Source organism: Haliotis rufescens, unplaced genomic scaffold (genome assembly GCF_023055435.1).
Source record: "Haliotis rufescens isolate VD_foot unplaced genomic scaffold, xgHalRufe1.0.p SCAF_2, whole genome shotgun sequence".
NCBI lineage: Eukaryota > Metazoa > Mollusca > Gastropoda > Lepetellida > Haliotidae > Haliotis > Haliotis rufescens.
Window position 1 is genome coordinate 31353099 of NW_025963890.1, and position 23739 is coordinate 31376837.

The 23739-nt window shown below is 39.5% G+C and overlaps 1 protein-coding gene across 1 annotated transcript in view; it reads right to left on the reverse strand.

Annotated features, from left to right (window-relative positions):
• The window catches only part of LOC124119420 (SCY1-like protein 2), a 328929-nt gene that overhangs the window by 184115 nt on the left and 121075 nt on the right, over positions 1-23739 (reverse strand). The window contains exon 7 of the mRNA XM_048399279.1: positions 14096-14311. Coding sequence (XP_048255236.1) covers positions 14096-14311 — 216 coding nt within the window. The remainder of the gene's footprint in view (positions 1-14095; positions 14312-23739) is intronic.

Consider the following 23739-nt stretch of genomic DNA (forward strand, 5'->3'; position numbering starts at 1 on the left):
TCCCAAGTCAAGGTAAAAGCAAAGTGCCCAAACTGGTCATAGATGACGTTCCAGTGGAGCTATTCCTTTGATGCCAGAATCTTGTACTATCGATGACAAACCATCCTGTTGCCATAGACTGGTTCTTGATGGCAAAGGCTGGTAGTATTCTGATAATGATGGAACTCCAGTCCGGAGTGTGGTTGAAGGCTGACATATCCATGAGATGTAGTTTCCGAGGCTCAGGCTACCATAGCTATTGCCAATAGGAATGCCGTTTTTCATTCCTTTTGTTGGAGACTAGATTGTTCCATGGATTCATACAGTTGATGCAGGAGTGCTGACAGTAGCACCAATAAATCTCACTTTAGAACAATCTTTGACAGTCTGACATCCTCCAGCTGGAAACCTTCATGAGCCTGTTATAAAACAGGGTTATCACCAACTAAGAACCTCATGCGGTTGGACTGACACTAAGGTGGATCTGTATCCCTTGATGGTGCTATGTCATAGGTGCTCCATGTTCCATAGATATAGCAGGAAGTCTGCAATGTTAATGATCTGTCCATCCACTCTGTTTCATCACTGCCACTATCCAAACTTTCCCCATTGACTGTCAAGCAGAAGATGAAGCCTTCCAGGATCTAGCCACTGTGTCTGAAAGTGAGCATGGAAATCCTGCATCTTGCATCTTACTTTCGAAAGGTTGTGGAGTGCATTGCTAGATTCAAGGGTGAGAATGTGTAGGTGTTCAGTAAGGTCCATTCCATGGCGAGTGCATCAACCTTTGGTGTTGTGTATCTCGAACTGGGCTGACATACACAGGCAACAGGCGTTTCAGACATGTCATCAAGAGTCCACATGAGGAATTTCTCATATCGAACTGACATCTAGGGGGAGAGTACACTACATGGAATACATGGAAACAACCTTGCCTCACTGGGACAAACTGTGTGCAAATACCATGTCAACAAACTCGTACTGAAGTACACAAGTTAACCATGTCATTATACTATCGGTTGATAAAAAGTGCTCCTTGAATATCTGGATATACATGTATGTTTGTTATCTATTTTATTATAATTTTTTCAAAATTTTATTCAATATTGATTACATTCATTTCAGCGAAATTGAGCACCAACTCACCTTTATTTACACCTTGATCAGATAACCACTATTGATACCTTGTGTGAACCTTAGCTGATAGAAAATGGATACATTAATGGCATACTTTGATTTTTTAAAAAGTCATATTAGTTGTATTTAGACTAGTATGTCAACATATCATTTTGGGCGATCAAAATATCAAGTCAGCAGAAAGCTTCTAATGGTGACTCATCAAACTGTTCCCTTCATAAAATGACACAACAATGGAACATATTATTCCTGGTAAAATAATAGTTTCAGATACAATTTCTTTCGATCAATGCTTCAAAATTCTTTTTTAGTTGTATTGTTGGGTATTTCTCACCTAAATTACTGTTAGACCTGGGAGAAAATGTGTGCACATCTCTTCTTGTTTAATTTTGAGAAAATACACATTCTAGTCTTAATCTCTGCATATAACACAATGCCAAATTGTAAATGTATGTTAACCGGAACTGCTTCGGTGTCCCTCAATATCCTTTATGAAGACCGTGTTTTCAATCTTCCCAGTAAAATTGTGAATTATGATTCAATGTGTGTTCTGAACCATTACTTCACATTTCTCCCTTTTGGTCGCAGATTCCAAGTGCCAAAATTCAAAACCAAAAGGGCCCATACATCTTTTATTCCCACCAGTAGTTGTCTTTTAAGCAAAGTTTTTTACATCTGAAGAGTTATTGTTAAAATGTTATTTCTGTTAAATAAGGCCACTAAAGAAGTCATACACTTTTATGTGTACTCATTAATGTGTTGTTACATTTCATACTAACCTGTATTAGTTGTGACTGTATTTATGTTACATGTATCTATTAGCCTTTCTTAAATGTTAACCCAATTCCGCAAACGTTTAAAAAAGTATAATCTTATCTTATCCTATCTTTTACCAGAACAGGAAATAGAATTGAAATTGTAAAGCATCATGTGTAGTTATGTTTTATAACAAATTTCACATTTTTGTCTCCTGTTCTTTCACCTGAAGCAGTTTGATGTTGCTTTTTACTGCACATAATCCTTTAAAAAAATAATATCTTCAGTGTTGGCAATGAATTTGTTTGTTTTTCCAGTTTGTCAGTTCTGTTATACAAGGAAACATATTGTTATGACCTAACAGTCATTTCCAAATATTACCAAAATCAAACAGAAGTTGCTATTGTTAATAATTCAAATAATCTATTCATCACTGCCATAATCCTGTAGTTTGGCTGTCATCACACAATAACTAAATCTTTCGATTGTCAACAGAAGTTCTCCTCGCTGTCAAATATCCATTATCAGTTTTGCACAGATCCTTTGCACATGTGCAAGGCAGGAAGCCTCACTTCTTTCCAATATCAGCTAAATAGATGCAGATAATTGGGATGGTGGGAGGGATTACTTCCAATGTAATAGAGGTAGTATTGTTAGAATTTTTAATAATGATAACTATTGATTAATCATTCCTGCGAATCATTGCCAGACTATACCAAAGGGAAAGGTGGTTTCTAACATCAAGCATACCTTGCATGGTTAACAGTTGTTCAAACACTAACAGGCAGACACTGAACTGAATTGCCTCAAAAAAACTAAACATGGAGAAATGAGAAATCTCAAGCAAATATGCAATAAACTTGCAATGAACTACTGTTAAAGTTTTGTGTCGATTACACACATGTGACATCCTCAGTTGCTTTAAAACCAATTGATCCTTCCAGATCATGGTGTCAATTACGTCACTTCCAGTTCTGATGACGTCCCTTCCATTCTTGATGTCGTCGCTTACAGGTCTGGGCCTAGACAATGTATTTCTCACAATGTATTTCTATCCATGTCCATGCTGACGAAAAGTGAAACAACATTCCTTTTCGATAATTTGAGAAGGATAAAACGGAAGGTGTCGGCAGTCTATGGTAATGACCATGACCTTATTAATAACTCGGGGGCAACTAATCTTAGTTCATACTTTAGTTGAGATTGGTTTCCCTTTGTATTTGCCTGGCAAGACTTTGCTTAATGTTATAGTTTTTATAAAGCACAGAGTTGCCTGTTATATTTTCTGGATCACATTTGCAACAATTCTTTAGACTTCATGTTCTCATTATATAAACTTATGTCAATCTACATGTATGACGAAGTGCAAAACCATAAGCGTTACTCATCCATTTTTACATCTAATATGGTGCAAGACGAACAGTTTTAACAAGTGAATTTTAACTATACAGTGTAGTATTTATTGATTTATCAAGGAAATACATGTGATCAAATATTTGTATAGTATATTTGTATCTAGAGTATATTTGATATTTTTGTAGCAAAAGTAATTGTATTTTGTTTTGTTTTAAACACAACACCTAGGTTATCTATATCATAATTATTGAAAGACAAATATTTAAAAACAAGTGATCAAGTATTGTCTGTTGAACAATTGCATTCTTTAAAAACAGGTGATTAACGGCATGGATGTATCCCATTACATATAACAATTTATTGAAATTGTGACAGTAATAGTTTATCACAGATTTTGTATAGTTTTTTCAAGAATGGCGATTTGACAGTATCAAATAAAAAAATGGGTTCACATGCTCGTTTGGGTTTAAAATGTTGTCAAAAAGTAGCATATTTTGAACTTTCCAATATTTTCACAGAAAATATTTATTGAATGAAATTTTCTGATCAATATTAAATAGATATTTTCACCACACTAACCTATGATTTTACATTCAGTGAAACAATTTTAAAATAATAACCGAGGTTGGGTTTTGTAAAATTAAAAGTGTACATTTACCCCTTTCATATTAAAAAATATATAGATACTTGAGACCATTCAGACAATAAAATTAACAGGCAAATCCTAGTAAATGAACCTCAGCAAAGCTGCCATTATGGATCTTGAAAGATAAAAATATATACTCTTCAAAAGAAGAAACTTGACACTGACTTTCAAAATGTAATATAATGCGATTGTTTCAAAATAAGACACAGAAACCATAATTGAAACACTGTTTGAAGATCAATGTACACAATGTTCAAAACATTAATCGTGTCACCTAGACAGACACACGTACACGAGACAGTTAATGTCACAGGGGTACAGAAAATATCAGTATCGGTTGTGCCAACCACGTGCATCAATCACCGCTTGACACCGACGACCCATAGATGTAATCAATTTTAAGTTGTCAATAACACGCTGTTGGATGTGCTGCCATTCATGCTGAAGTGCATCAAGAAGCGCCGAAAGTGTGTGGGGCGGTGGATTCCTTCTGCGAACGCGTTGATCCAACTCGACCCACACATGCTCAATTGGGGACAAATCTGGTGACCGGGCTGGCCAAGGTAATGTCTGGATGTTGTTGTGCTGGAGGAAGTCTTGACAAACACGTGCAATATGCGGTCGAGCGTTGTCCTGCTCGAATTGTCCGCCATGAACGTTGACGTGAGGAAGAACGTAAGGCTGTAGGATCAAGTCAGTCTTGGTAAAATTGAACCCCAAATGCTACGTTTATGTGCTTTGCATGTGTTTTCACGAATTATAGACACATCATCTTTCTGTTAGACTTATTTGGTTTTCATTTAATGTAATTATTTTAGATATTTGGCAAAAAGTGGTTTTACATCTATGTCAAGTTTCTTTTTTTGAAGAGTATAATTACATCATCTAAATACAAGCTTGATATTGTATTGAAGTCCTTGTTTATTCGTGAAATAAATGGATATATAAATAACAAAACTTAACCAGCTCCTGGGTGTGCTGCTTCCTGAACAATTTTTTTTGAGTGTTTCCAGGTATAATGTTTGTGTCCCCTCTATAAACTTGACTTCTGACATAAACACAAAAACAAGCAATAATATACATCACGTAACATCAGACTTGAACATGCTTCTTAAATGTTGAACACCTATTATTCGATCAATGGTCTTGTCACTGTCATTTAGAATAATGTTGTTCTTGACTTTGTATGCGATGTGTTTACATAAGTTCTGCACGCTCATGAGAGGACCATTTGAAGGGAAAATAGTGAAGTATCCTTTTGCACATTACTTAAATTCTAATAGCTATAGTGTGGTAACACTACATGTATTGATTATAACATTTATTGGGTTTGAAAAATGCCTTTGACACACAAATGCTATTTGTGTTCGGGTTGTCATGGCATCTTTTATCGTAAGAACAAAATGTCTACATGTAGGACATATGTAGGATTGTACAGAATGTCACTCAAATAGTTGCGTGTTAAACAGTGTGACCTGACAATGTGATCATGAATTCTGTGTTACTTCTCCATGTTGTTATTATTGTCAGGGGCTGGGGAACTTCCTGCTTTTTCAATCTCTGACACAAATGAGTCCTCTGTCAGAGTTATGATAGGTATCGTAACTTTATACGATCTGCAACATATTTAAGATAGTTTCGAAAATATATCTTATCCTAAACTTTAGATATCTTATCATAAACTTAAGATGTCTTATCTTTAAACATAAGTTAAGATTAATCGTAGCTAAGATCGTTTCGAAAATCTAGACCCTGATGATGTCACTTCCCTTGGTCTTTACACCAAACTCCTGCACTTAACCTATGATCTGTCCTACACACAGTAGACCATAATGATCAAAACATAACCAAGAAGCAGTTGATGAACGTGTTATGAGACTTCTAATGGCAAACTTGGGACCATCTTATCCAGGGATAGAGGTCTTATCTCAGGGCCCGTAAAGGATTCAAACATGGGAGTAGACAGCTGTGTGTGGTGGTACCTGCATGTATGTAATGGTGGACTCTTTAATCATCCCGCGATCATGGCTTGTGTGATATCTTCATCTGATGCTGTCATGCAAGATATAAGAAGCCACTTCCTATGTCATCTGTGAGGTTCCATTGCTGTGAGACAGAACTTAAGAGCATGTATCGTCATTAGGAGGCTGATGTGAAATGACTGGAAGCTTGCATCTTAAGCACAATAACGTCCAAGCATGAAGATGGAGACTGTAGACAGCCATACATGACATGATCTGGGTTGGTGGAGAAGATCTTGCTGTTCGGGTAGTTTTTACCAGAAGTAGCAGAAACAGTCTGGAAACCACATCCCAGCTGGCCATATCAGTGCTAATCTGCAATCTGTGTCTTCTGTTTTCCTTATGATTTAGGAGAGACCAAGGAGGGAAGGCGTAAACAAATATACCTATCCAAAACTATGGCCAAGCTTCAGCTTTGAGAGTTTGGGGGCCCCATAATGGACTGACGTACAGTCAAGTCTCGTTAATCCGACACTTGTTAATCCGACAATCGGGTTTATCCAACACAAATGATGGGAACCGATTTAATCAGTGCTATTTAGACCCGTTAATCTGACAGTCTCGCACTCCAACTCCGACACAGCTAATTTGCAACGAAATGCTAAAATCACTCATTAATCAGTCTCGTTAATCCGACTTAGTGATCAGATCGACTTTGATGCGTGACGAGTCGGCGAGTAGTTGCATATTTCATCGGCTGCAGAGATAAACTTGTTTAACAATAAACAATTACTGCTTGAAAAAAACAAAACAGGATTAATCACATGCCTAGATTACCTCGGATACACATTCTCCCTACCACTAAGGACATCCCATTACAGATCACGTCAGAACAACCTTTCGCAAACTTTGACAGACCAATGAAATTACTAACAGGAAGTCGCCAATAGCCACTAAGAAAGCAGCTTTGCAGCACTAGTTTCAAATTAGCGACTTCCATTCCAGACTTTGCTTTAAAAATCAGTCAATTTTGAATCAGTCATACAGTCCGTAACAGTAGTTTTGTGTTAAAACTTTAGTGGTTGCATGATTAGAAAACATATTCCGCTGACAATGTAACACAGCAATATGAATATTTCATTTTTCTATTTTCTACGTGTTCGTATCGTTATCTATCGTGTAGTTGTCCAATTTTCGATTACGAACATTTATACTACCTAATTTCGTTTTTCCGACATACTTGTTAATCCGACATAATCATATGCAACCAACAATGTTGACTTGACTGTACACTTGAAGCTTGTTGTTGAGAAGTGGTGACCAAGTCCAATTGAGGTGAGTCCCACGCCTGTGTTGGGAATTAAACTATTCTGTAGCCACTATTCACAAGTTGAATAATCTGTCTGCTAAAATGAGCTTCCCCAGCTTCAACCCACCGATTTTTTAGTCTGTCCCGGCAAACAAATGTGTCAAACTCATTACATCAATAAATCTGGTTCCTGCTTGACTCTGGATGGAGGCCACTAGTGTGGTGTTGTCTGCATTTCAAAGATTAAGGATAGGGATAAGATATTTTTCAGGCATGTCCACCAAATAAGATGTTGGCAATGTCGGCAGAAAATATTAGTATTCCAACATTGATGACCTCACTGAGTTCATTCAAGCCAGTATGTGACGAAGCTGAAATCTTCTCCTATAAATCATGCCTGGTAGGGATGTCAGACTCCCTTGTCAGGCTCCCTAAAAAAATATCCACCATCTTAATTGAGATAATCTGCCACATCGCTACATCTCTGATGTATCTTGAGCATTTTAAGATAACGATCCTCTGGTAGTCATAGGATTCCCCTGAAACTGGAATCTGGCACTGATATAACTGTCTTGTACTGGCTTGATTACTGATTTTGTTGTATGCACCAGGAAACAAGATGAAATAGTAGTTACATAAGTCATGTTTAGTGCTGGCTGATTTGTGTCCGGATCAGTCGGAAAGTTGATGTATCCATAGAGAGACACTAGGCCTAATTGGGCGTAATCAAATCCTATGAAACAGAATTTGAGTGAACAGTCAACAGAAACTTCAGAAATTCAGTGGATGTAACCAATATTTCTGGTTGAGAAAATTTCAACTCTGTGAACAAGTACACATCTTGTTTGGCCACAACAACCAATTAGCGATCTCATATCATTAAGTAATGGAACATACAGTATGAAGTTTCACTTGCCATTACCACATTTGGGTTGCACAGCAAGCTTGGTGCTTCTCATGTGCATAAACAATTTGCTCTCTGTGAATTTTTATGCCCCCCCAAAAATGAAACATAAAAATGACTGCATATGTAGCTGCTATGCATTGTATCACAGGCCCTTGTTGCATTTTCAGCTTCCAGTGAATGTCGACAAATGTCCCCTCCCACTGATCCTGGTGTAAGTGAGCATCAGTAAGTCTACAGATATAGTCATGTCAATAGGGTCCCATCGCTTGTAATCGGATTGATGATGCTGAGTTTGCCCACATATTTAGGAGGTGTTGTGACCTGGTTGGCTATACCAATCTTCCTGGTTATTTTAAAAAATGCCTTAGTCCAAACATTGGTAGGACGTATTGTCGCTGTAACCAAGGCAATTGGCTGGACATTCACATCTTGTGAGGAACTCTTCATGCATTTAACAATGCTATCTTGAAGACTGTGTCAGACCAATCTGCTCCCTAAGGATGGTTGATGATTTGTAACCTGTAACTCGGCCATGGTAGAGTGAAGTTCTTATGTGCTGAGATGGAAAACCAGTCCATGACCACCTGTATACCAACACATGTAGTGTAGCAGGGCGAAGACTCATCCCATGTTGTCAGCTTGCAAACAGGGTTAACTTCTTTGGACATAAGGATAAGGCATCTGACCTCGGAAGAGAAGGTCCTTGGTTTGAATCCCTTCATGGGACTCGGAAATTTGTTTGGCCTCTACTGGAGCATAACCTCTCCCTTCACATTTCGCTTGAGAGCCAAACATGAGATTGTAGACTGAGTCAAGTCTTAGAAGGTCTGTCTGGTGACTGTCTCAATTGGGACAGTCACCGGCTGGATCCCATTATGGTATGTGATAATCCATCTGATAGTGTCCAGTTCTTGGCCAAGATCATTGCTTGTGAAGAGCTGATGATCTGACTTAATCATGGAGGGCTAACTTGTGATGGTCACCCTAACAGCACGCTACGCATGTCGATAATGCTTGCAGTGTCTGTGGCGGCAAACGGCTAAATGTATTAGTTTCCAGGCTGAATCAAGTCAACGTGGTTATCGTGATCACAATCTGTTTCAGTAAGGCCAGTTACCTGCACGGTAACCATGGTGGTAACTGTGTTCCAAAACTACATTCTAGTCCAGCTGGTCTCTGTGCAGTTAAGAAGATGGTCGTGGAGAAGAACAGTTATGAAATCTTCTTATCCCATTTGGTACGTGGCGCCCATGCAGGGCATGAAGACAACTGAGAATTGCTGGCTTGGCGATAAACTTCTGTGGAACCCACAGTTATAGGCCTAAAGTGGCAAACATCCAGTGCCAGTGTGCCGGTCCCGTGGAGATGATAACTTGTGTGTCTCTCAGTTCTGTGATGCTTGGCTCTGCTTCTGTTCTGCTAAGGAATGCTTCTGGGTCTGCCTTGTTGCTGCTGCTTGATAATGTCATCTCAACTGACATGGCATAAAAATCGAATCCCTTCTGCCTCTCTCATCTGAGGCACTTGACCCAAATTCAGTCTGTTCCCCTCATGGACACTTGGCCATAAAAGGAAACAAATAAATGAGAACTTCCTACTACAGCTAAATTATGAGTAAATAGCACCCTAAATGTTAACTGACAAAAGACTAACAAATTACCACTGAACTGAGACAAAAGAATTGATAATTTTATAAGCACTTTTGGCGTTGCCGCTGCTCTAGTGGAGTGCGCTTGAAATTTATCTACATTGATGCCTATTGCCGACATAGTTTTCTTTAGCCAGTTTGATATTGTGCAAGTCACAACTGGGTTGTGTGGGGCAGTGCACCCTAAGAAAAGCTGTCATTGTCTTAGTTTATTGGTGCGCCATTGGTTGGTGAGTTGCAAATATGTCCTGAGAGTGAGGATAGGGCTAAGTGTGTCCTGCTCAAACGAGTGTAACATGAGTTTGTCTGGTTTTGATCCAACCTTTCTGGTTTTGGTCAATTGAACTAGTATAATGTCTACAGTATCACCCATATCTTGGATGAACTCTTGATTGATATTGTGCAGCTCAGAGGCACGACTAGCATTAGTCAAAGCTAACAGCATGGCTAACTTGTGGGTTAGTGTGCGGTCTGGTAGTTGTTCATTGGAAATGTAATCCAGCACAGTCTTTCGTCCCAAGAGTCTGTGGATTTTGGGAGAGGAGTCCTTTCATTAAAGACAGCTGCCATTGTCTCCTTGATTGCTTCACACTGGCCAGCAGATATGCCATTGAATTTTGGGTGAATTTTGGAGATGGCCGACTTGTATCCGTTGATGGTGTTATATGTGTAGCCTTCATCATACATGTCACTGAGTGGCTTGAACAGGATTAACTTCCCTCTCAGTACACCAGCTACTTCACTTCTTCCAGGAGCTGTTGTAAGCTTGCCTAGTTCCAATACGCTTGGCTTTACTGAGTAGCATGGCAGCCGATTCTGAAACTCCTTCTCATCGGTAGCATTCCCGGATATTTTCCATGCTGCTAAGGTCAACGCTTGTTGTTGGACGATGGGGTGTGGTTCTCCTGTTGTGGATGTGAGCAGGTCATGGTTTGGTGGTAACATCACGGGTTCTTCCACCAACATGTTCATTAGTACTGGGAACCAAGGTTGACTCCGCCAGGTGGGAGCTACTAACACCAAGGTTGATCCTTCTTTCCGTATTTTGGCTAGGCACCTCCCCATCATACAAAAGGGAGGAAACGCGTATGCTTGTTTCCCTGTCCATGGGACTGAGAAGGCGTCGATCTGACATGACTGAGGATCTGGCCTCCAACTGACATAATTGTCTTCCTGGAGATTTAGCCTGTCTGCAAACAGGTCGACTTGGTAAGGACCCCACAGCTGATTTATCTGGTGGATATGGTCTTTTTTAGCATCCAACTGCTGGCGTCTTTGCAGTTCCTGGATTCCCAATCCACCTGGGCATTGTCTTTTCCCGGGAGGTATTCTGCTGTCAGGTAAATCTGTCTCTTCATGCAGAACTCCCATATCTGTGGAGCTAGATTAACTAGTGGTACTGATTTTCTCGCACCTTTCTTGTTAATATAGGTTACAGCTGTTTTGTTGTCCATTCGAATATGGATATGTATTTGTGTCTTGTCCTTGGTAAATGTCTGAAGGTCTAGAAGTCCCGCTTTGAGTTCCAGAAAGTTGATATGTTTTTTCTGTTACGACAGGCTCCATTGCCCTCCTGTGCTCTGCTTTTGACAAACTGCTCGCCAACCTAATAGTGATGAGTCATGAACGACTTCCCGTTCCATTCATTCAAATGATCAATCCTCCATTTCAATTCCTCTTGGCATGTTTCCATGATGTCCGTCATTGTGTTGTAATGACCCTGTAGGAGCAAAGCTTGGGTTTTCAGCATCTGGAGTCTCCTGTAATGCAGTGGGGCTGGTAAGATTGCCATAATCGAGGTTGTCAACATCCCTATTAGTTTTGATAGGCTGCGGGCTGATGTCTGGGTTTGGCATATTAGCTCTCTGCAGTTGTGGATGATTTTCTCGTTTTTTTCTGCTGGAAGGGCTAATGTCATTTTTTGTGAGTCCAGTTTCAAACCTAGAAATTCTATTAGTTGTGTTGGTTCCGTCCTGGATTTCTTCCAGTTTATCTCGAACCCCAACTTCTGCAGCAGTTCTATTGCAGAGCTCTTGTCTATGATAAAGCTTTGTTGATTCTGATTGGCTATTATCAAGTCGTCTAAATAAATGGGGATTCTCATGCCCAGACGTCTCAATAACGTTATTATTGGTTTCATGATTTTTGTGAAAACCCTGGGTGCTGACGCCAGGTCAAACAGGAGACACTGAAACAGGTAAGTTTTCTTGTTCCACTCGAAACTCAGATAAACCTTGTGTCTGTTGCTTATCTGTACGCAGAAGTATGCATCCTCCAGGTCTAGTTTTATCATGAAGTCGTTTAGCATGATCATTTCTGTCACAGTGACGATAGCTTCCATCTTGAAGTGCTGGTATGTCACGAATCGGTAGAGTTGTTTTGCATTGAACACATTGTGCCCTCCTGACTTTTTTCTGTCACAAACACTTTGCTCAGGTACTGGTAGTCTGGTAGGAATTTTAAAATGGCCCCCTTTTGTAACATACTTTTGATTTCGCCAGTCATTACCTGTTGTTGTGCGTTTAGCATGTTTAGCTGCCTGACATGGACTGTCTGGGATGGTGTTTGGAGGAATTCTATTTCGTACCCTAACACGGTTTGAAGAATGTTTGGGTCTTTTGTGATTTTTTCCCAGTTGCTTACGAAATGTTTGATGCGCCCCCCAATTTTCTCAGCTTGAATGTCTGCTTATCTGCGTTTCTTACGATCTTGTGACACCTTAGTCAGTCTTTTACCAAACAGTTTCTTTGACGATAAATGCTTTGCATTTTTGGCCAGAAACTTTTGATATTTCTTCTGGTTCTTCATCACTTTTGCCATAATGTTTAATTGTCTATGGAATACTACATTGGCTTGGCCTAGGAGACACACTGATTTCTCCACCAAACCGAGGAACTTGTGTACGTCCAGCTTGTCACCCCCCGTGCTTCCTTACTTGTTCCATTATTGACCAAATCTTAGTCAATGGTCCCATGACATTAATGATCCTAGACTGGATCCGTTTCAGCGCAGCTTCAGTTGCTTTTACTGGGGCACAACGCCCTTCTTCCAGCATGTCTTGCCATTCGTCATCGAGGCTTTGAAAATGAAATCCATCCGGCACGGGGTTATCTGAGAGAATAGACGTCTCTTGGACATCGTCCTTTTCGTACCTTGAGAATAAGTCAACCGCATAAACGAGCATATCACTTGCTATCATTGGACTGGCTTTGTCAGAAGTTAGCTTGAACCGCAAGTAGCCGTCCACCATGTTGTTTCTCATACCTCGCAAGACATCGCGAGATCGAGGTTTTTTCTTTTTTGATTTTTTCGTTTTCACATTAAAAACCGAATCGGATGAATCCGAAGATTCCTCGGAGCTATAGTTCGTCGAGGTACTCGCTTCCGACTGCGAGGACGAGTCATCGTCACTCGAGTTAGTAGACCTCTCTTCTCGCCTGTACAGGCGTGGAATGTTATAGTCTTTCCGCTTGCATTTGCGGACTCGCTCTATTTCATCGTCCTACGAGCTTTCAGCGGCAATGCTTACTAACTCGTGGTTTGTATGTGCCTCTAGGCTGTCCATTTTTGTACTGGGGTGAGGTGCCTCTTGGCTATCCCCGTGGTCCCAGTTGCCATTTTGTCTGGTAGACAAAGCCTGCGAGGGCTACGACATCTTAGTCGCGAATATGTCCAGTAAAAGGAAAAAAATGAAGGGACACAGAGTTCCTCTAGTTGCTGGACTGCTTCCAGAGTCTGAATAAAAGTACTACGTTCTAAAAGAAACCCACATTAAGTTATAATAAAAGCACTAAGTATTGAGCGTAAGTTAAACAAGTGTGTTGCTTTTCGAAGCCAGAGAATTGAGGACGAGATCTCGTTTTCTCTCGCGAGATTACGTTAAAAGGCTTATACTTCCGGAAGTAAGAGAAACATCATATTTAGACCTTATTTCAGTTTACAAAACAAAATTGATGTTTCCCCTAGCACAGACAGGAAAGATGTGATGTTTTCCACCTTACGCATGCACTTGGAATCTGAGCAACAATATGCTATTACTGGCACTACCGATTATTGACAGTTGACAGTGAAGATATAGTTATAGTGTGATGACAGCCAAACTACAGGATTATGGCAATCATGTGATAGTGGTTTTGCATTTGCAGGAATTTCCTGTTTCTCAGTGGTTTAAAGACAGGACAGAGTTTTCTACAGTGAATGTTGAGGTGACCCTATCATTATGAATGCATACACCAAATAAAATGATTCAGCTTGGTATCAAGCCCCATCTCAAATTGATTAGTTTGATAATAATATGCTAGAAGTGATAAAGAAGGCAAAGTCCAGAAAAACTAAAATTGTCATCTCTTCAAAGGTTCTTGATGATATTTATGTAAAAAAGATTAATCAATCCTACCTGATCAAGCTGTCTCACATACTGGCTGGGTGTGTGTTCTGCTCCAATAAGTGAATTCCCATCACTGTACACAGCACAGATAACCATTCCCAAAGAAAACATATCACTGAGATAATTACATGTCTTGTCAAGCTGGATCTCTGGGGCAACATAATTAAGGTCTGGCTGTGCCATCTTTGGTATTTTAACTGTCCATGGCTGACATGGAAATGATTCCTGAAATGACAACAAAAATACACAAAATTAAAAACAAAATAGTGACAACATTTATACCACTCAATGTCTAATCTGCTACATAGTCTGTAACTCACTGGCTTGCCCAACTTGGTGTGAATGATACAATTTGACACCAACCAGGCTCTATTCATTCTCTTTCTGACTGAGGAGATACAGACAGATTTTGTTTTACTTCTTTGTCGTCTGCTCAGGTGCAGTAAATATACATGTTAATACCAAGTATCAGACAACGAGTGTTGACAACAACCATCCTATGCAAGAAACCAGGCTCCACCAAATGGAGCACAAACAGCCAATAAAATTGCTGCAAACTTTCATCTGGCTACTGGAGTATGTGTATGTGTTATGTGTCAGATGATTACAAATTGTCTACATGCAGCTCATTTCCAAGATTGATGGCCACATGTTGTACTGCCAGATGTCAATGGTGTACACAAAGTCAAAACTGGGGAGTCCTCAAGACATATTTTGTGGTAAATCAGTTCTGGTGTGGGGCAGCATCACCATGACTGAGCAAACCCCACTCCATACTGTGCAAGGAAGGTACAGTCACACTATAAGGACAACATACTGACACCCTTTGTTGTCCCGTTTGCAAGGCTGGTGGGTCGATGTTTTGTCTTTCATGTCAACACCATTGCTCACCATGCATGAATTGTAAATGGTCACCTACAAGTCACCAGCCACGGGCAGGCAGGCAGTTATTTCGGACACTGGTTTTAATAAATCTTGGCGGTATTATGCACTACTAATCGATCAAACAACATCAACTTTTACAAGTTACCACTGATGCCTATCATCTTTCAAGATCATTGGCAGTCATAACATCTACTGTCATACTTCACTACCGGTTGTAATGTGATCCCAGTTCGTTCAATACTACCCAGGTGTCAACGAGCATGTTGACAGGGAATTGGCTCTTGTGGGAATCAAGAACAAAACATCACTGTCCCCGGAACATCTTGAATGCACAACAAGTAAACAATAAACAACAAGTGCAAAAGTGAGCGTGGCTCACTAATACCCCCGACCCACCTAGTGTGTCAGTAGTTACAAATTAAATAGCTAGGATAGTGTTAGCCAACTTAGGGTTTTAAAAAATTCATAGAAAAAATGGAAAATTAATAAAAACATTTTTTTTCTTTTGACTGCACCCCTCCATATGACACAGATTATATGTACTAAGTTTGAGATGAATCCCCTGAATAGTTTAAGAGAAATCGCGTGGAAAAAGTTTTCGGACGGACGTTAGTGTTTGAAAAATTCATAAATAAATGGAAAATTAATAAAAATATTTTTTTCCTTTTGACTGCACCCCTCCATATGATACAGATTATATGTACTACGTTTGAGATGAATCCACTGAATAGTTTAAGAGAAATTGCACGGACCAAGTTTTCAGACGGACGTTAGGGTTTGAAAAATTCATAAAAAAATGGAAAATTAATAAAAACATTTTTTTTCTTTTGACTTCACCCCTCCAACTGAGACAGATTATATGCACTAAGTTTGAGATGAATCCACTGAATAGTTTAAGAGAAATCACGCGGACAAAGTTTTCGGACAGACGTTAGGGTTTGAAATTTCATTAAAAAATGGAAAATTAATAAAAACATTTTTTTTCTTTTGACTGCACCCCTCCATATGACACAGATTATATGTACTAAGTTTGAGATGAATCCCCTGAATAGTTTAAGAGAAATCGCGCTGACAAAGTTTTCGGACGGACGGACGGAATCTTGGTATATCTATATACCCCCGACATTTTGTCGGGGGTATAACAAATACACAATGAGCAGAATACCTGCTCTGACCACACAAACACAGCGATGAGCGGACCTTACAGCGTTCAGAATACCAAGCTGACTAGCAATGTAATGGTAACACATATATAGAAATGAAAAACAATGGACAGACAAAGAGACAATGATGTTGCTCTGGACATTGGACATATGGGCGTGATGAACCGACACAGTTCAGGGGATGATCAAGTAAGGCAATAAATGTCATACTATAAATAACAGTAATTCTACCATGAATTTGGAATTTACTCGATTAAATCACAATAAACCCCCTCTGATTGAAACAGCTGGTTTGACTGCCGCATCACCGTGGAAGCTAATATTCACAGAATAGTACTATTTTCAGTCATTGTCGGTAGGCATATTTAAATAATTATATCTACAATTACATGTTACGAAATGCACAGATGCGGTTACTACAATATTCAAAGGATGTGTGGCAATACATTTCTTGCAGAAAAACACGACAGAAATCAACAAGGAATGTATTTACGTTTTGGAGACAACAGAAAGCTTGGAATTTTGGCGCTTTTCTATATACGACTGTGATGTCATATTTTTTGCGTCACAATGAGCGATATGACGTCATAATGGTTACGTGCGATGTAGAGCGAAAGCCTTGCAAAGCTTGCTTTGTTTTCTTTAGGGATGCCCACCTCATGTTAGCTTACCAAGTTGCCGTGCTTATATGCTTTCAATGCCTGTCATATGTTCGAGTGAAGTATAACGGTGTAAACAAACTGCTTGAGTATATACAACACCATATTTTGTTCGGTGATTCCGTAATTCAGATCGATAACCCACTCAAAACACTGAACTCAACCCATGCCGCTTCACTCAGTATATTTGCTAACACCAAAGAGTTCGCGTTTTATTAAGTCATGGTAGAATGGAGATAAACATACTGTGTTTTCAATGTAGGGCTAGGTTACCTGTAGATTTAACCGCGCTAAATTTAACATTTATTCAAAATTCAATTTAGCGGGGTTAAATCTACAGGTAATCTAGCTCTACATTGAAAACACAGTATGTTTATCTCTTAATTAACAGGAGGTGATATGGTAGCCCATATTGGCTGACAGTCAATATACAATGGAATGTTGGTGAGGATTAACAATGGGTATTAGCATCTTATAAATAATGGCAATTAAGTTATGGAGACATATACATGTCATGGCTACAGGGAATCTGCCTTTGGAATCAAATGTTCTTCAGACAATGGTTGTCCCAAATCAGTCACTATCCCAATATGCTGCCAACATGGTCACATCCAGTGATTGCTTAGATTACAAATCCAATTTGCAATGAGACAACATGGCTATCGATATTCATTTCCAATATCCTCTAATTTAGTGTTAAATGTTTGAAAAACATCTTCTGCAAAGATATCCTTAGTTCCCAAACAAACTTCATATTATTATTTATTCTTACAACAAAACAGTGGGGTGTGGGGAAATGTCCTACTCTGAATTGGGAAATGTCCGATGGGGAATTTTCCTGTGGGGAAATGTCTGTGTCGGGAATCGTGCATGTGGAAAAATGTCTACACCCCGCGTATATGTTACAGTCAATGTGTAAAATGTGATTCACTCAGACAATTCATGACATGTCTAAATACTTAAGTCCTTTCACAAATTGGCTGAAAAATCAGTCCATTCAATTAACAGATTGATTAACAATTATTAAGACGTTCAAAAGTCCCTAAAAAATCACAACAGACTAATTATGCTAGGATTAGAAGCCAAAAGATATAACTATGTACTTTGACTTTCGTTTTCTTTTAATCCTATCATTGTCAGTCACTGGGCTATTTAATAAAACTTTAAAATGTTTGGAATTTGTTTGGAATCATTATGAAATAAATGGACACATTTTTTACTCAATTTGTAAATTAATTCAATATTTATGCAATTAATAAATTCCCTAAACAAGTATTTGTCACAGTGGTGATTGATGCAGTGTGTAGTTACAGTGTGTGGATACAAGGTGATTGATGCAGTGTGTACATACAGTGTGTGGATACAAGGTGATTGATGCAGACTGTTGTTACAGTGTGTTGATACAAGGTGCTTGATGCAGTGTGTAGTTGCAGTGTGTGGATACAAGGTGATTGATGCAGCGTGTAGTTACAGTGTGTGGATACAAGGTGGCTGATGCAGTATGTATTTAGAGTGTGTGGATACAAGGTGATTGATGCAGGGTGTTGTTACGTGTGGATACAAGGTGATTGATGCAGTGTGTAGTTACAGTGTGTTGATACAAGGTGATTGATGCAGTGTGTAGTTGCAGTATGTGGTTACAAGGTGATTGATGCAATGTGTAGTTACAGTGTGTTCATACAAGGTGATTGATGCAAGGTGTTGTTACAGTGTGTGGATACAAAGTGATTGATGCAGTGTATAGTTTCAATTTGTGGATACAAGGTGACTGATGCAGGTTGTAGTTACAATGTGTTGATAAAAGGTGACTGATTCAGTGTGTTGATACAAGGTGATTGATGCAGTGTGTTGATATAAGATGATTGATGCAAGCTGTAGTTCCAATGTGTTGATACAAGATGATTGATGCAGGTTGTAGTTACAATGTGTCAGTGTGTTGATATACGGTGATTTATGCAGGGTGTAGTTACAGTGTGTGGATACAAGGTGACTGATTCAGTGTGTTCATACAAGGTGATATACACAGTGCGTAGTTACAATGTGTTGATACAAGGTGATTGATGCAGTGTGTAGTTACAATGTGTTGATACAAGGTGATTGATGCAGTGCGTAGTTACAGTGTGTGGATACAAGGTGATTGGTGCAGTGTGTAGTTACAATGTGTTGATACAAGGTGGCTGATGCAGTCTGTAGTTACAATGTGTTGATACAAAGTGATTGATGCAGGGTGTAGTTACAGTGTGTTGATAGAAGGTGATTGATGCAGTGTGTAGTTACAGTGTGTTGATAGAAGGTGATTGATGCACGTTGTAGTTACAGTGTGTTGATAGAAGGTGATTGATGCAGGGTGTAGTTACAGTGTGTTGATAAAAGGTGATTGATGCAGTGTGTTGACATAAGGTGATTGATGGAGGCTGTAGTTACAATGTGTTGATACAAGTTGATTGATGCAGGGTGTAGTTACAGTGTGTTGATACAAGGTGACTGATGCAGTGTGTAGTTACAATGTCTTGATACAAGGTGGCTCATGCAGTCTGTAGTTACAATGTGTTGATATAAGGTGATTGATGCAAGCTGTAGTTCCAATGCGTTGATACAAGGTGATTGATGCAGTGAGTAGTTACAGTGTGTGTATACAAGGTAATTGATGCAGTGTATAGTTACAATGTGTTGATACAAGGTGATTGATGCAGGGTGTAGTTACAATGTGTTGATATAAGGTGATTGATGCAAGCTGTAGTTCCAATGCGTTGATACAAGGTGATTGATGCAGTGTGTAGTTACAGTGTGTGTATACAAGGTAATTGATGCAGTGTATAGTTACAATGTGTTGATACAAGGTGATTGATGCAGGGTGTAGTTACAATGTGTTGATAAAACGTGACTGATTCAGTGTGTTGATACAAGGTGATTGATGCAGGGTGTCGTTCCAATGTGTTGATACAAGGTGATTGATGCAGTGCGTAGTTACAGTGTGTGGATACAAGGTGATTGATGCAGTGCGTAGTTACAGTGTGTTGATACAAGGTGATTGATGCAGTGTGTAGTTACAATGTGTTGATACAAGGTGGCTGATGCAGTCTGTAGTTACAATGTGTTGATACAAAGTGATTGATGCAGTGTGTAGTTACAATGTGTTGATACAAGGTGATTGATGCAGTGTGTTGATATAAGGTGATTGATGCAGGCTGTAGTTCCCATGTGTTGATAAAAGGTGATTGATGCAGTGTGTAGTTATAGTGTGTAGATACAAGTTGATTGATGCAGGGTGCAGTTACAGTGTGTTGATACAAGTTGATTGATGCAGGGTGTAGTTACAGTGTGTGCATACACGGTGACTGATGCAGGGTGTAGTTACAATGTGTTGATACAAGGTGGCTGATGCAGGGTGTAGTTCCAATGTGTTGATACAAGTTGATTGATGCAGGGTGTAGTTACAGTGTCTGGATACAAGGTGACTGATGCAGTGTGTAGTTACAATGTCTTGATACAAGGTGGCTCATGCAGTCTGTAGTTACAATGTGTTGATATAAGGTGATTGATGCAGGCTGTAGTTCCAATGTGTTGATACAAGGTGATTGATGCAGTGCGTAGTTACAGTGTGTGGATACAAGGTGATTGATGCAGTGCGTAGTTACAGTGTGTGGATACAAGGTGATTGATGCAGTGTGTAGTTACAATGTGTTGATACAAGGTGGCTGATGCAGTCTGTAGTTACAATGTGTTGATACAAAGTGATTGATGCAGTGTGTAGTTACAATGTGTTGATACAAGGTGATTGATGCAGTGTGTTGATATAAGGTTATTGATGCAGGCTGTAGTTCCCATGTGTTGATAAAAGGTGATTGATGCAGTGTGTAGTTATAGGGTGTAGATACAAGGTGATAGATGAAGGGTGTTCTTACGTGTGGATACAAGGTGATTGATGCAGTGTGTAGTTCCAATGTGTTGATACAAGTTGATTGATGCAGGGTGTAGTTACAGTGTGTGGATACAAGGTGACTGATGCAGTGTGTGGTTACAATGTCTTGATACAAGGTGGCTCATGCAGTCTGTAGTTACAATGTGTTGATATAAGGTGATTGATGCAGGCTGTAGTTCCAATGTGTTGATACAAGTTGATTGATGCAGGGTGTAGTTACAGTGTGTGGATACAAGGTGACTGATGCAGTGTGTAGTTACAATGTCTTGATACAAGGTGGCTCATGCAGTCTGTAGTTACAATGTGTTGATATAAGGTGATTGATGAAGGCTGTAGTTCCAATGTGTTGATACAAGGTGATAGATGCAGTGTGTAGTTACAGTGTGTGGATACAAGGTAATTGATGCAGTGTATAGTTACAATGTGTTGATACAAGGTGATTGATGCAGTGTGTAGTTACAATGTCTTGATACAAGGTGGCTCATGCAGTCTGTAGTTACAATGTGTTGATATAAGGTGATTGATGCAGGCTGTAGTTCCAATGTGTTGATACAAGGTGATTGATGCAGTGCGTAGTTACAGTGTGTGGATACAAGGTGATTGATGCAGTGCGTAGTTACAGTGTGTGGATACAAGGTGATTGATGCAGTGTGTAGTTACAATGTGTTGATACAAGGTGGCTGATGCAGTCTGTAGTTACAATGTGTTGATACAAAGTGATTGATGCAGTGTGTAGTTACAATGTGTTGATACAAGGTGATTGATGCAGTGTGTTGATATAAGGTTATTGATGCAGGCTGTAGTTCCCATGTGTTGATAAAAGGTGATTGATGCAGTGTATAGTTATAGTGTGTAGATACAAGGTGATAGATGAAGGGTGTTCTTACGTGTGGATACAAGGTGATTGATGCAGTGTGTAGTTCCAATGTGTTGATACAAGTTGATTGATGCAGGGTGTAGTTACAGTGTGTGGATACAAGGTGACTGATGCAGTGTGTGGTTACAATGTCTTGATACAAGGTGGCTCATGCAGTGTGTAGTTCCAATGTGTTGATACAAGTTGATTGATGCAGGGTGTAGTTACAGTGTGTGGATACAAGGTGACTGATGCAGTGTGTAGTTACAATGTCTTGATACAAGGTGGCTCATGCAGTCTGTAGTTACAATGTGTTGATAAAAGGTGATTGATGCAGTGTGTAGTTATAGTGTGTAGATACAAGGTGATAGATGAAGGGGGGTTGTTACGTGTGGATACAAGGTGATTGATGCAGTGTGTAGTTCCAATGTGTTGATACAAGTTGATTGATGCAGGGTGTAGTTACAGTGTGTGGATACAAGGTGACTGATGCAGTGTGTAGTTACAATGTCTTGATACAAGGTGGCTCATGCAGTCTGTAGTTCCAATGTGTTGATACAAGGTGATTGATGCAGTGTGTAGTTACAGTGTGTGGATACAAGGTAATTGATGCAGTGTATAGTTACAATGTGTTGATACAAAGTGCTTGATGCAGTGTGTTTTTATATAAGGTGATTGATGCAGGCTGTAGTTCCAATGTGTTGATACAAGTTGATTGATGCAGGGTGTAGTTACAGTGTGTGGATACAAGGTGACTGATGCAGTGTGTAGTTACAATGTCTTGATACAAGGTGGCTCATGCAGTCTGTAGTTACAATGTGTTGATATAAGGTGATTGATGCAGGCTGTAGTTCCAATGTGTTGATACAAGGTGATTGATGCAGTGTGTAGTTACAGTGTGTGGATACAAGGTAATTGATGCTGTGTATAGTTACAATGTGTTGATACAAGGTGATTGATGCAGTGTGTAGTTACAATGTGTTGATACAAAGTGATTGATGCAGGGTGTAGTTACAGTGTGTTGATACAAGGTGATTGATGCAGTGTGTAGTTACAGTGTGTGGATACAAGGTAATTGATGCAGGGTATAGTTACAGTGTGTTGATAGAAGGTGATTGATGCAGGGTGTAGTTACAGTGTGTTGATAAAAGGTGATTCATGCAGTGTGTTGACATAAGGTGATTCATGGAGGCTGTAGTTCCCATGTGTTGATGAAAGGTGATTGATGCAGTGTGTAGTTATAGTGTGTAGGTACAAGGTGATAGATGAAGGGTGTTGTTACGTGTGGATACAAGGTGATTGATGCAGTGTGTAGTTCCAATGTGTTGATACAAGTTGATTGATGCAGGGTGTAGTTACAGTGTGTTGATACAAGTTGATTGATGCAGGGTGTAGTTACAGTGTGTGCATACAAGGTGACTGATGCAGTGTGTAGTTAAAGTGTGTTGATACAAGTTGATTGATGCAGGGTGTAGTTACAGTGTGTGCATACAAGGTGACTGATGCAGTGTGTAGTTACAATGTGTTGATACAAGGTGGCTGATGCAGGGTGTAGTTACAGTGTGTTGATACAAGTTGATTGATGCAGGGTGTAGTTACAGTGTGTGCATACAAGGTGACTGATGCAGGGTGTAGTTGCAATGTGTTGATACAAGGTGACTGATGCAGGGTGTAGTTACAGTGTGTTGATACAAGTTGATTGATGCAGGGTGTAGTTACAGTGTGTGCATACAAGGTGACTGATGCAGGGTGTAGTTACAATGTGTTGATACAAGGTGGCTGATGCAGTCTGTAGTTACTATGTGTTGATACAAGATGATTGATGCAGGGTGTAGTTACAATGTGTTGATACAAGGTGATTGATGCAGTGTGTTGATATAAGGTGATTTATGCAGGCTGTAGTTCCAATGTGTTGATACAAGGTGATTCATGCAGTGTGTTGATATAAGGTGATTGATGCAGGCTGTAGTTCCAATGTGTTGATACAAGTTGATTGATGCAGGGTGTAGTTACAGTGTGTGCATACAAGGTGACTGATGCAGTGTGTAGTTACAATGTGTTGATACAAAGTGATTGATGCAGTGTGTAGTTACAATGTGTTGATAGAAGGTGATTGATGCAGTGTGTTGATATAAGGTGATTGATGCAGGCTGTAGTTCCCATGTGTT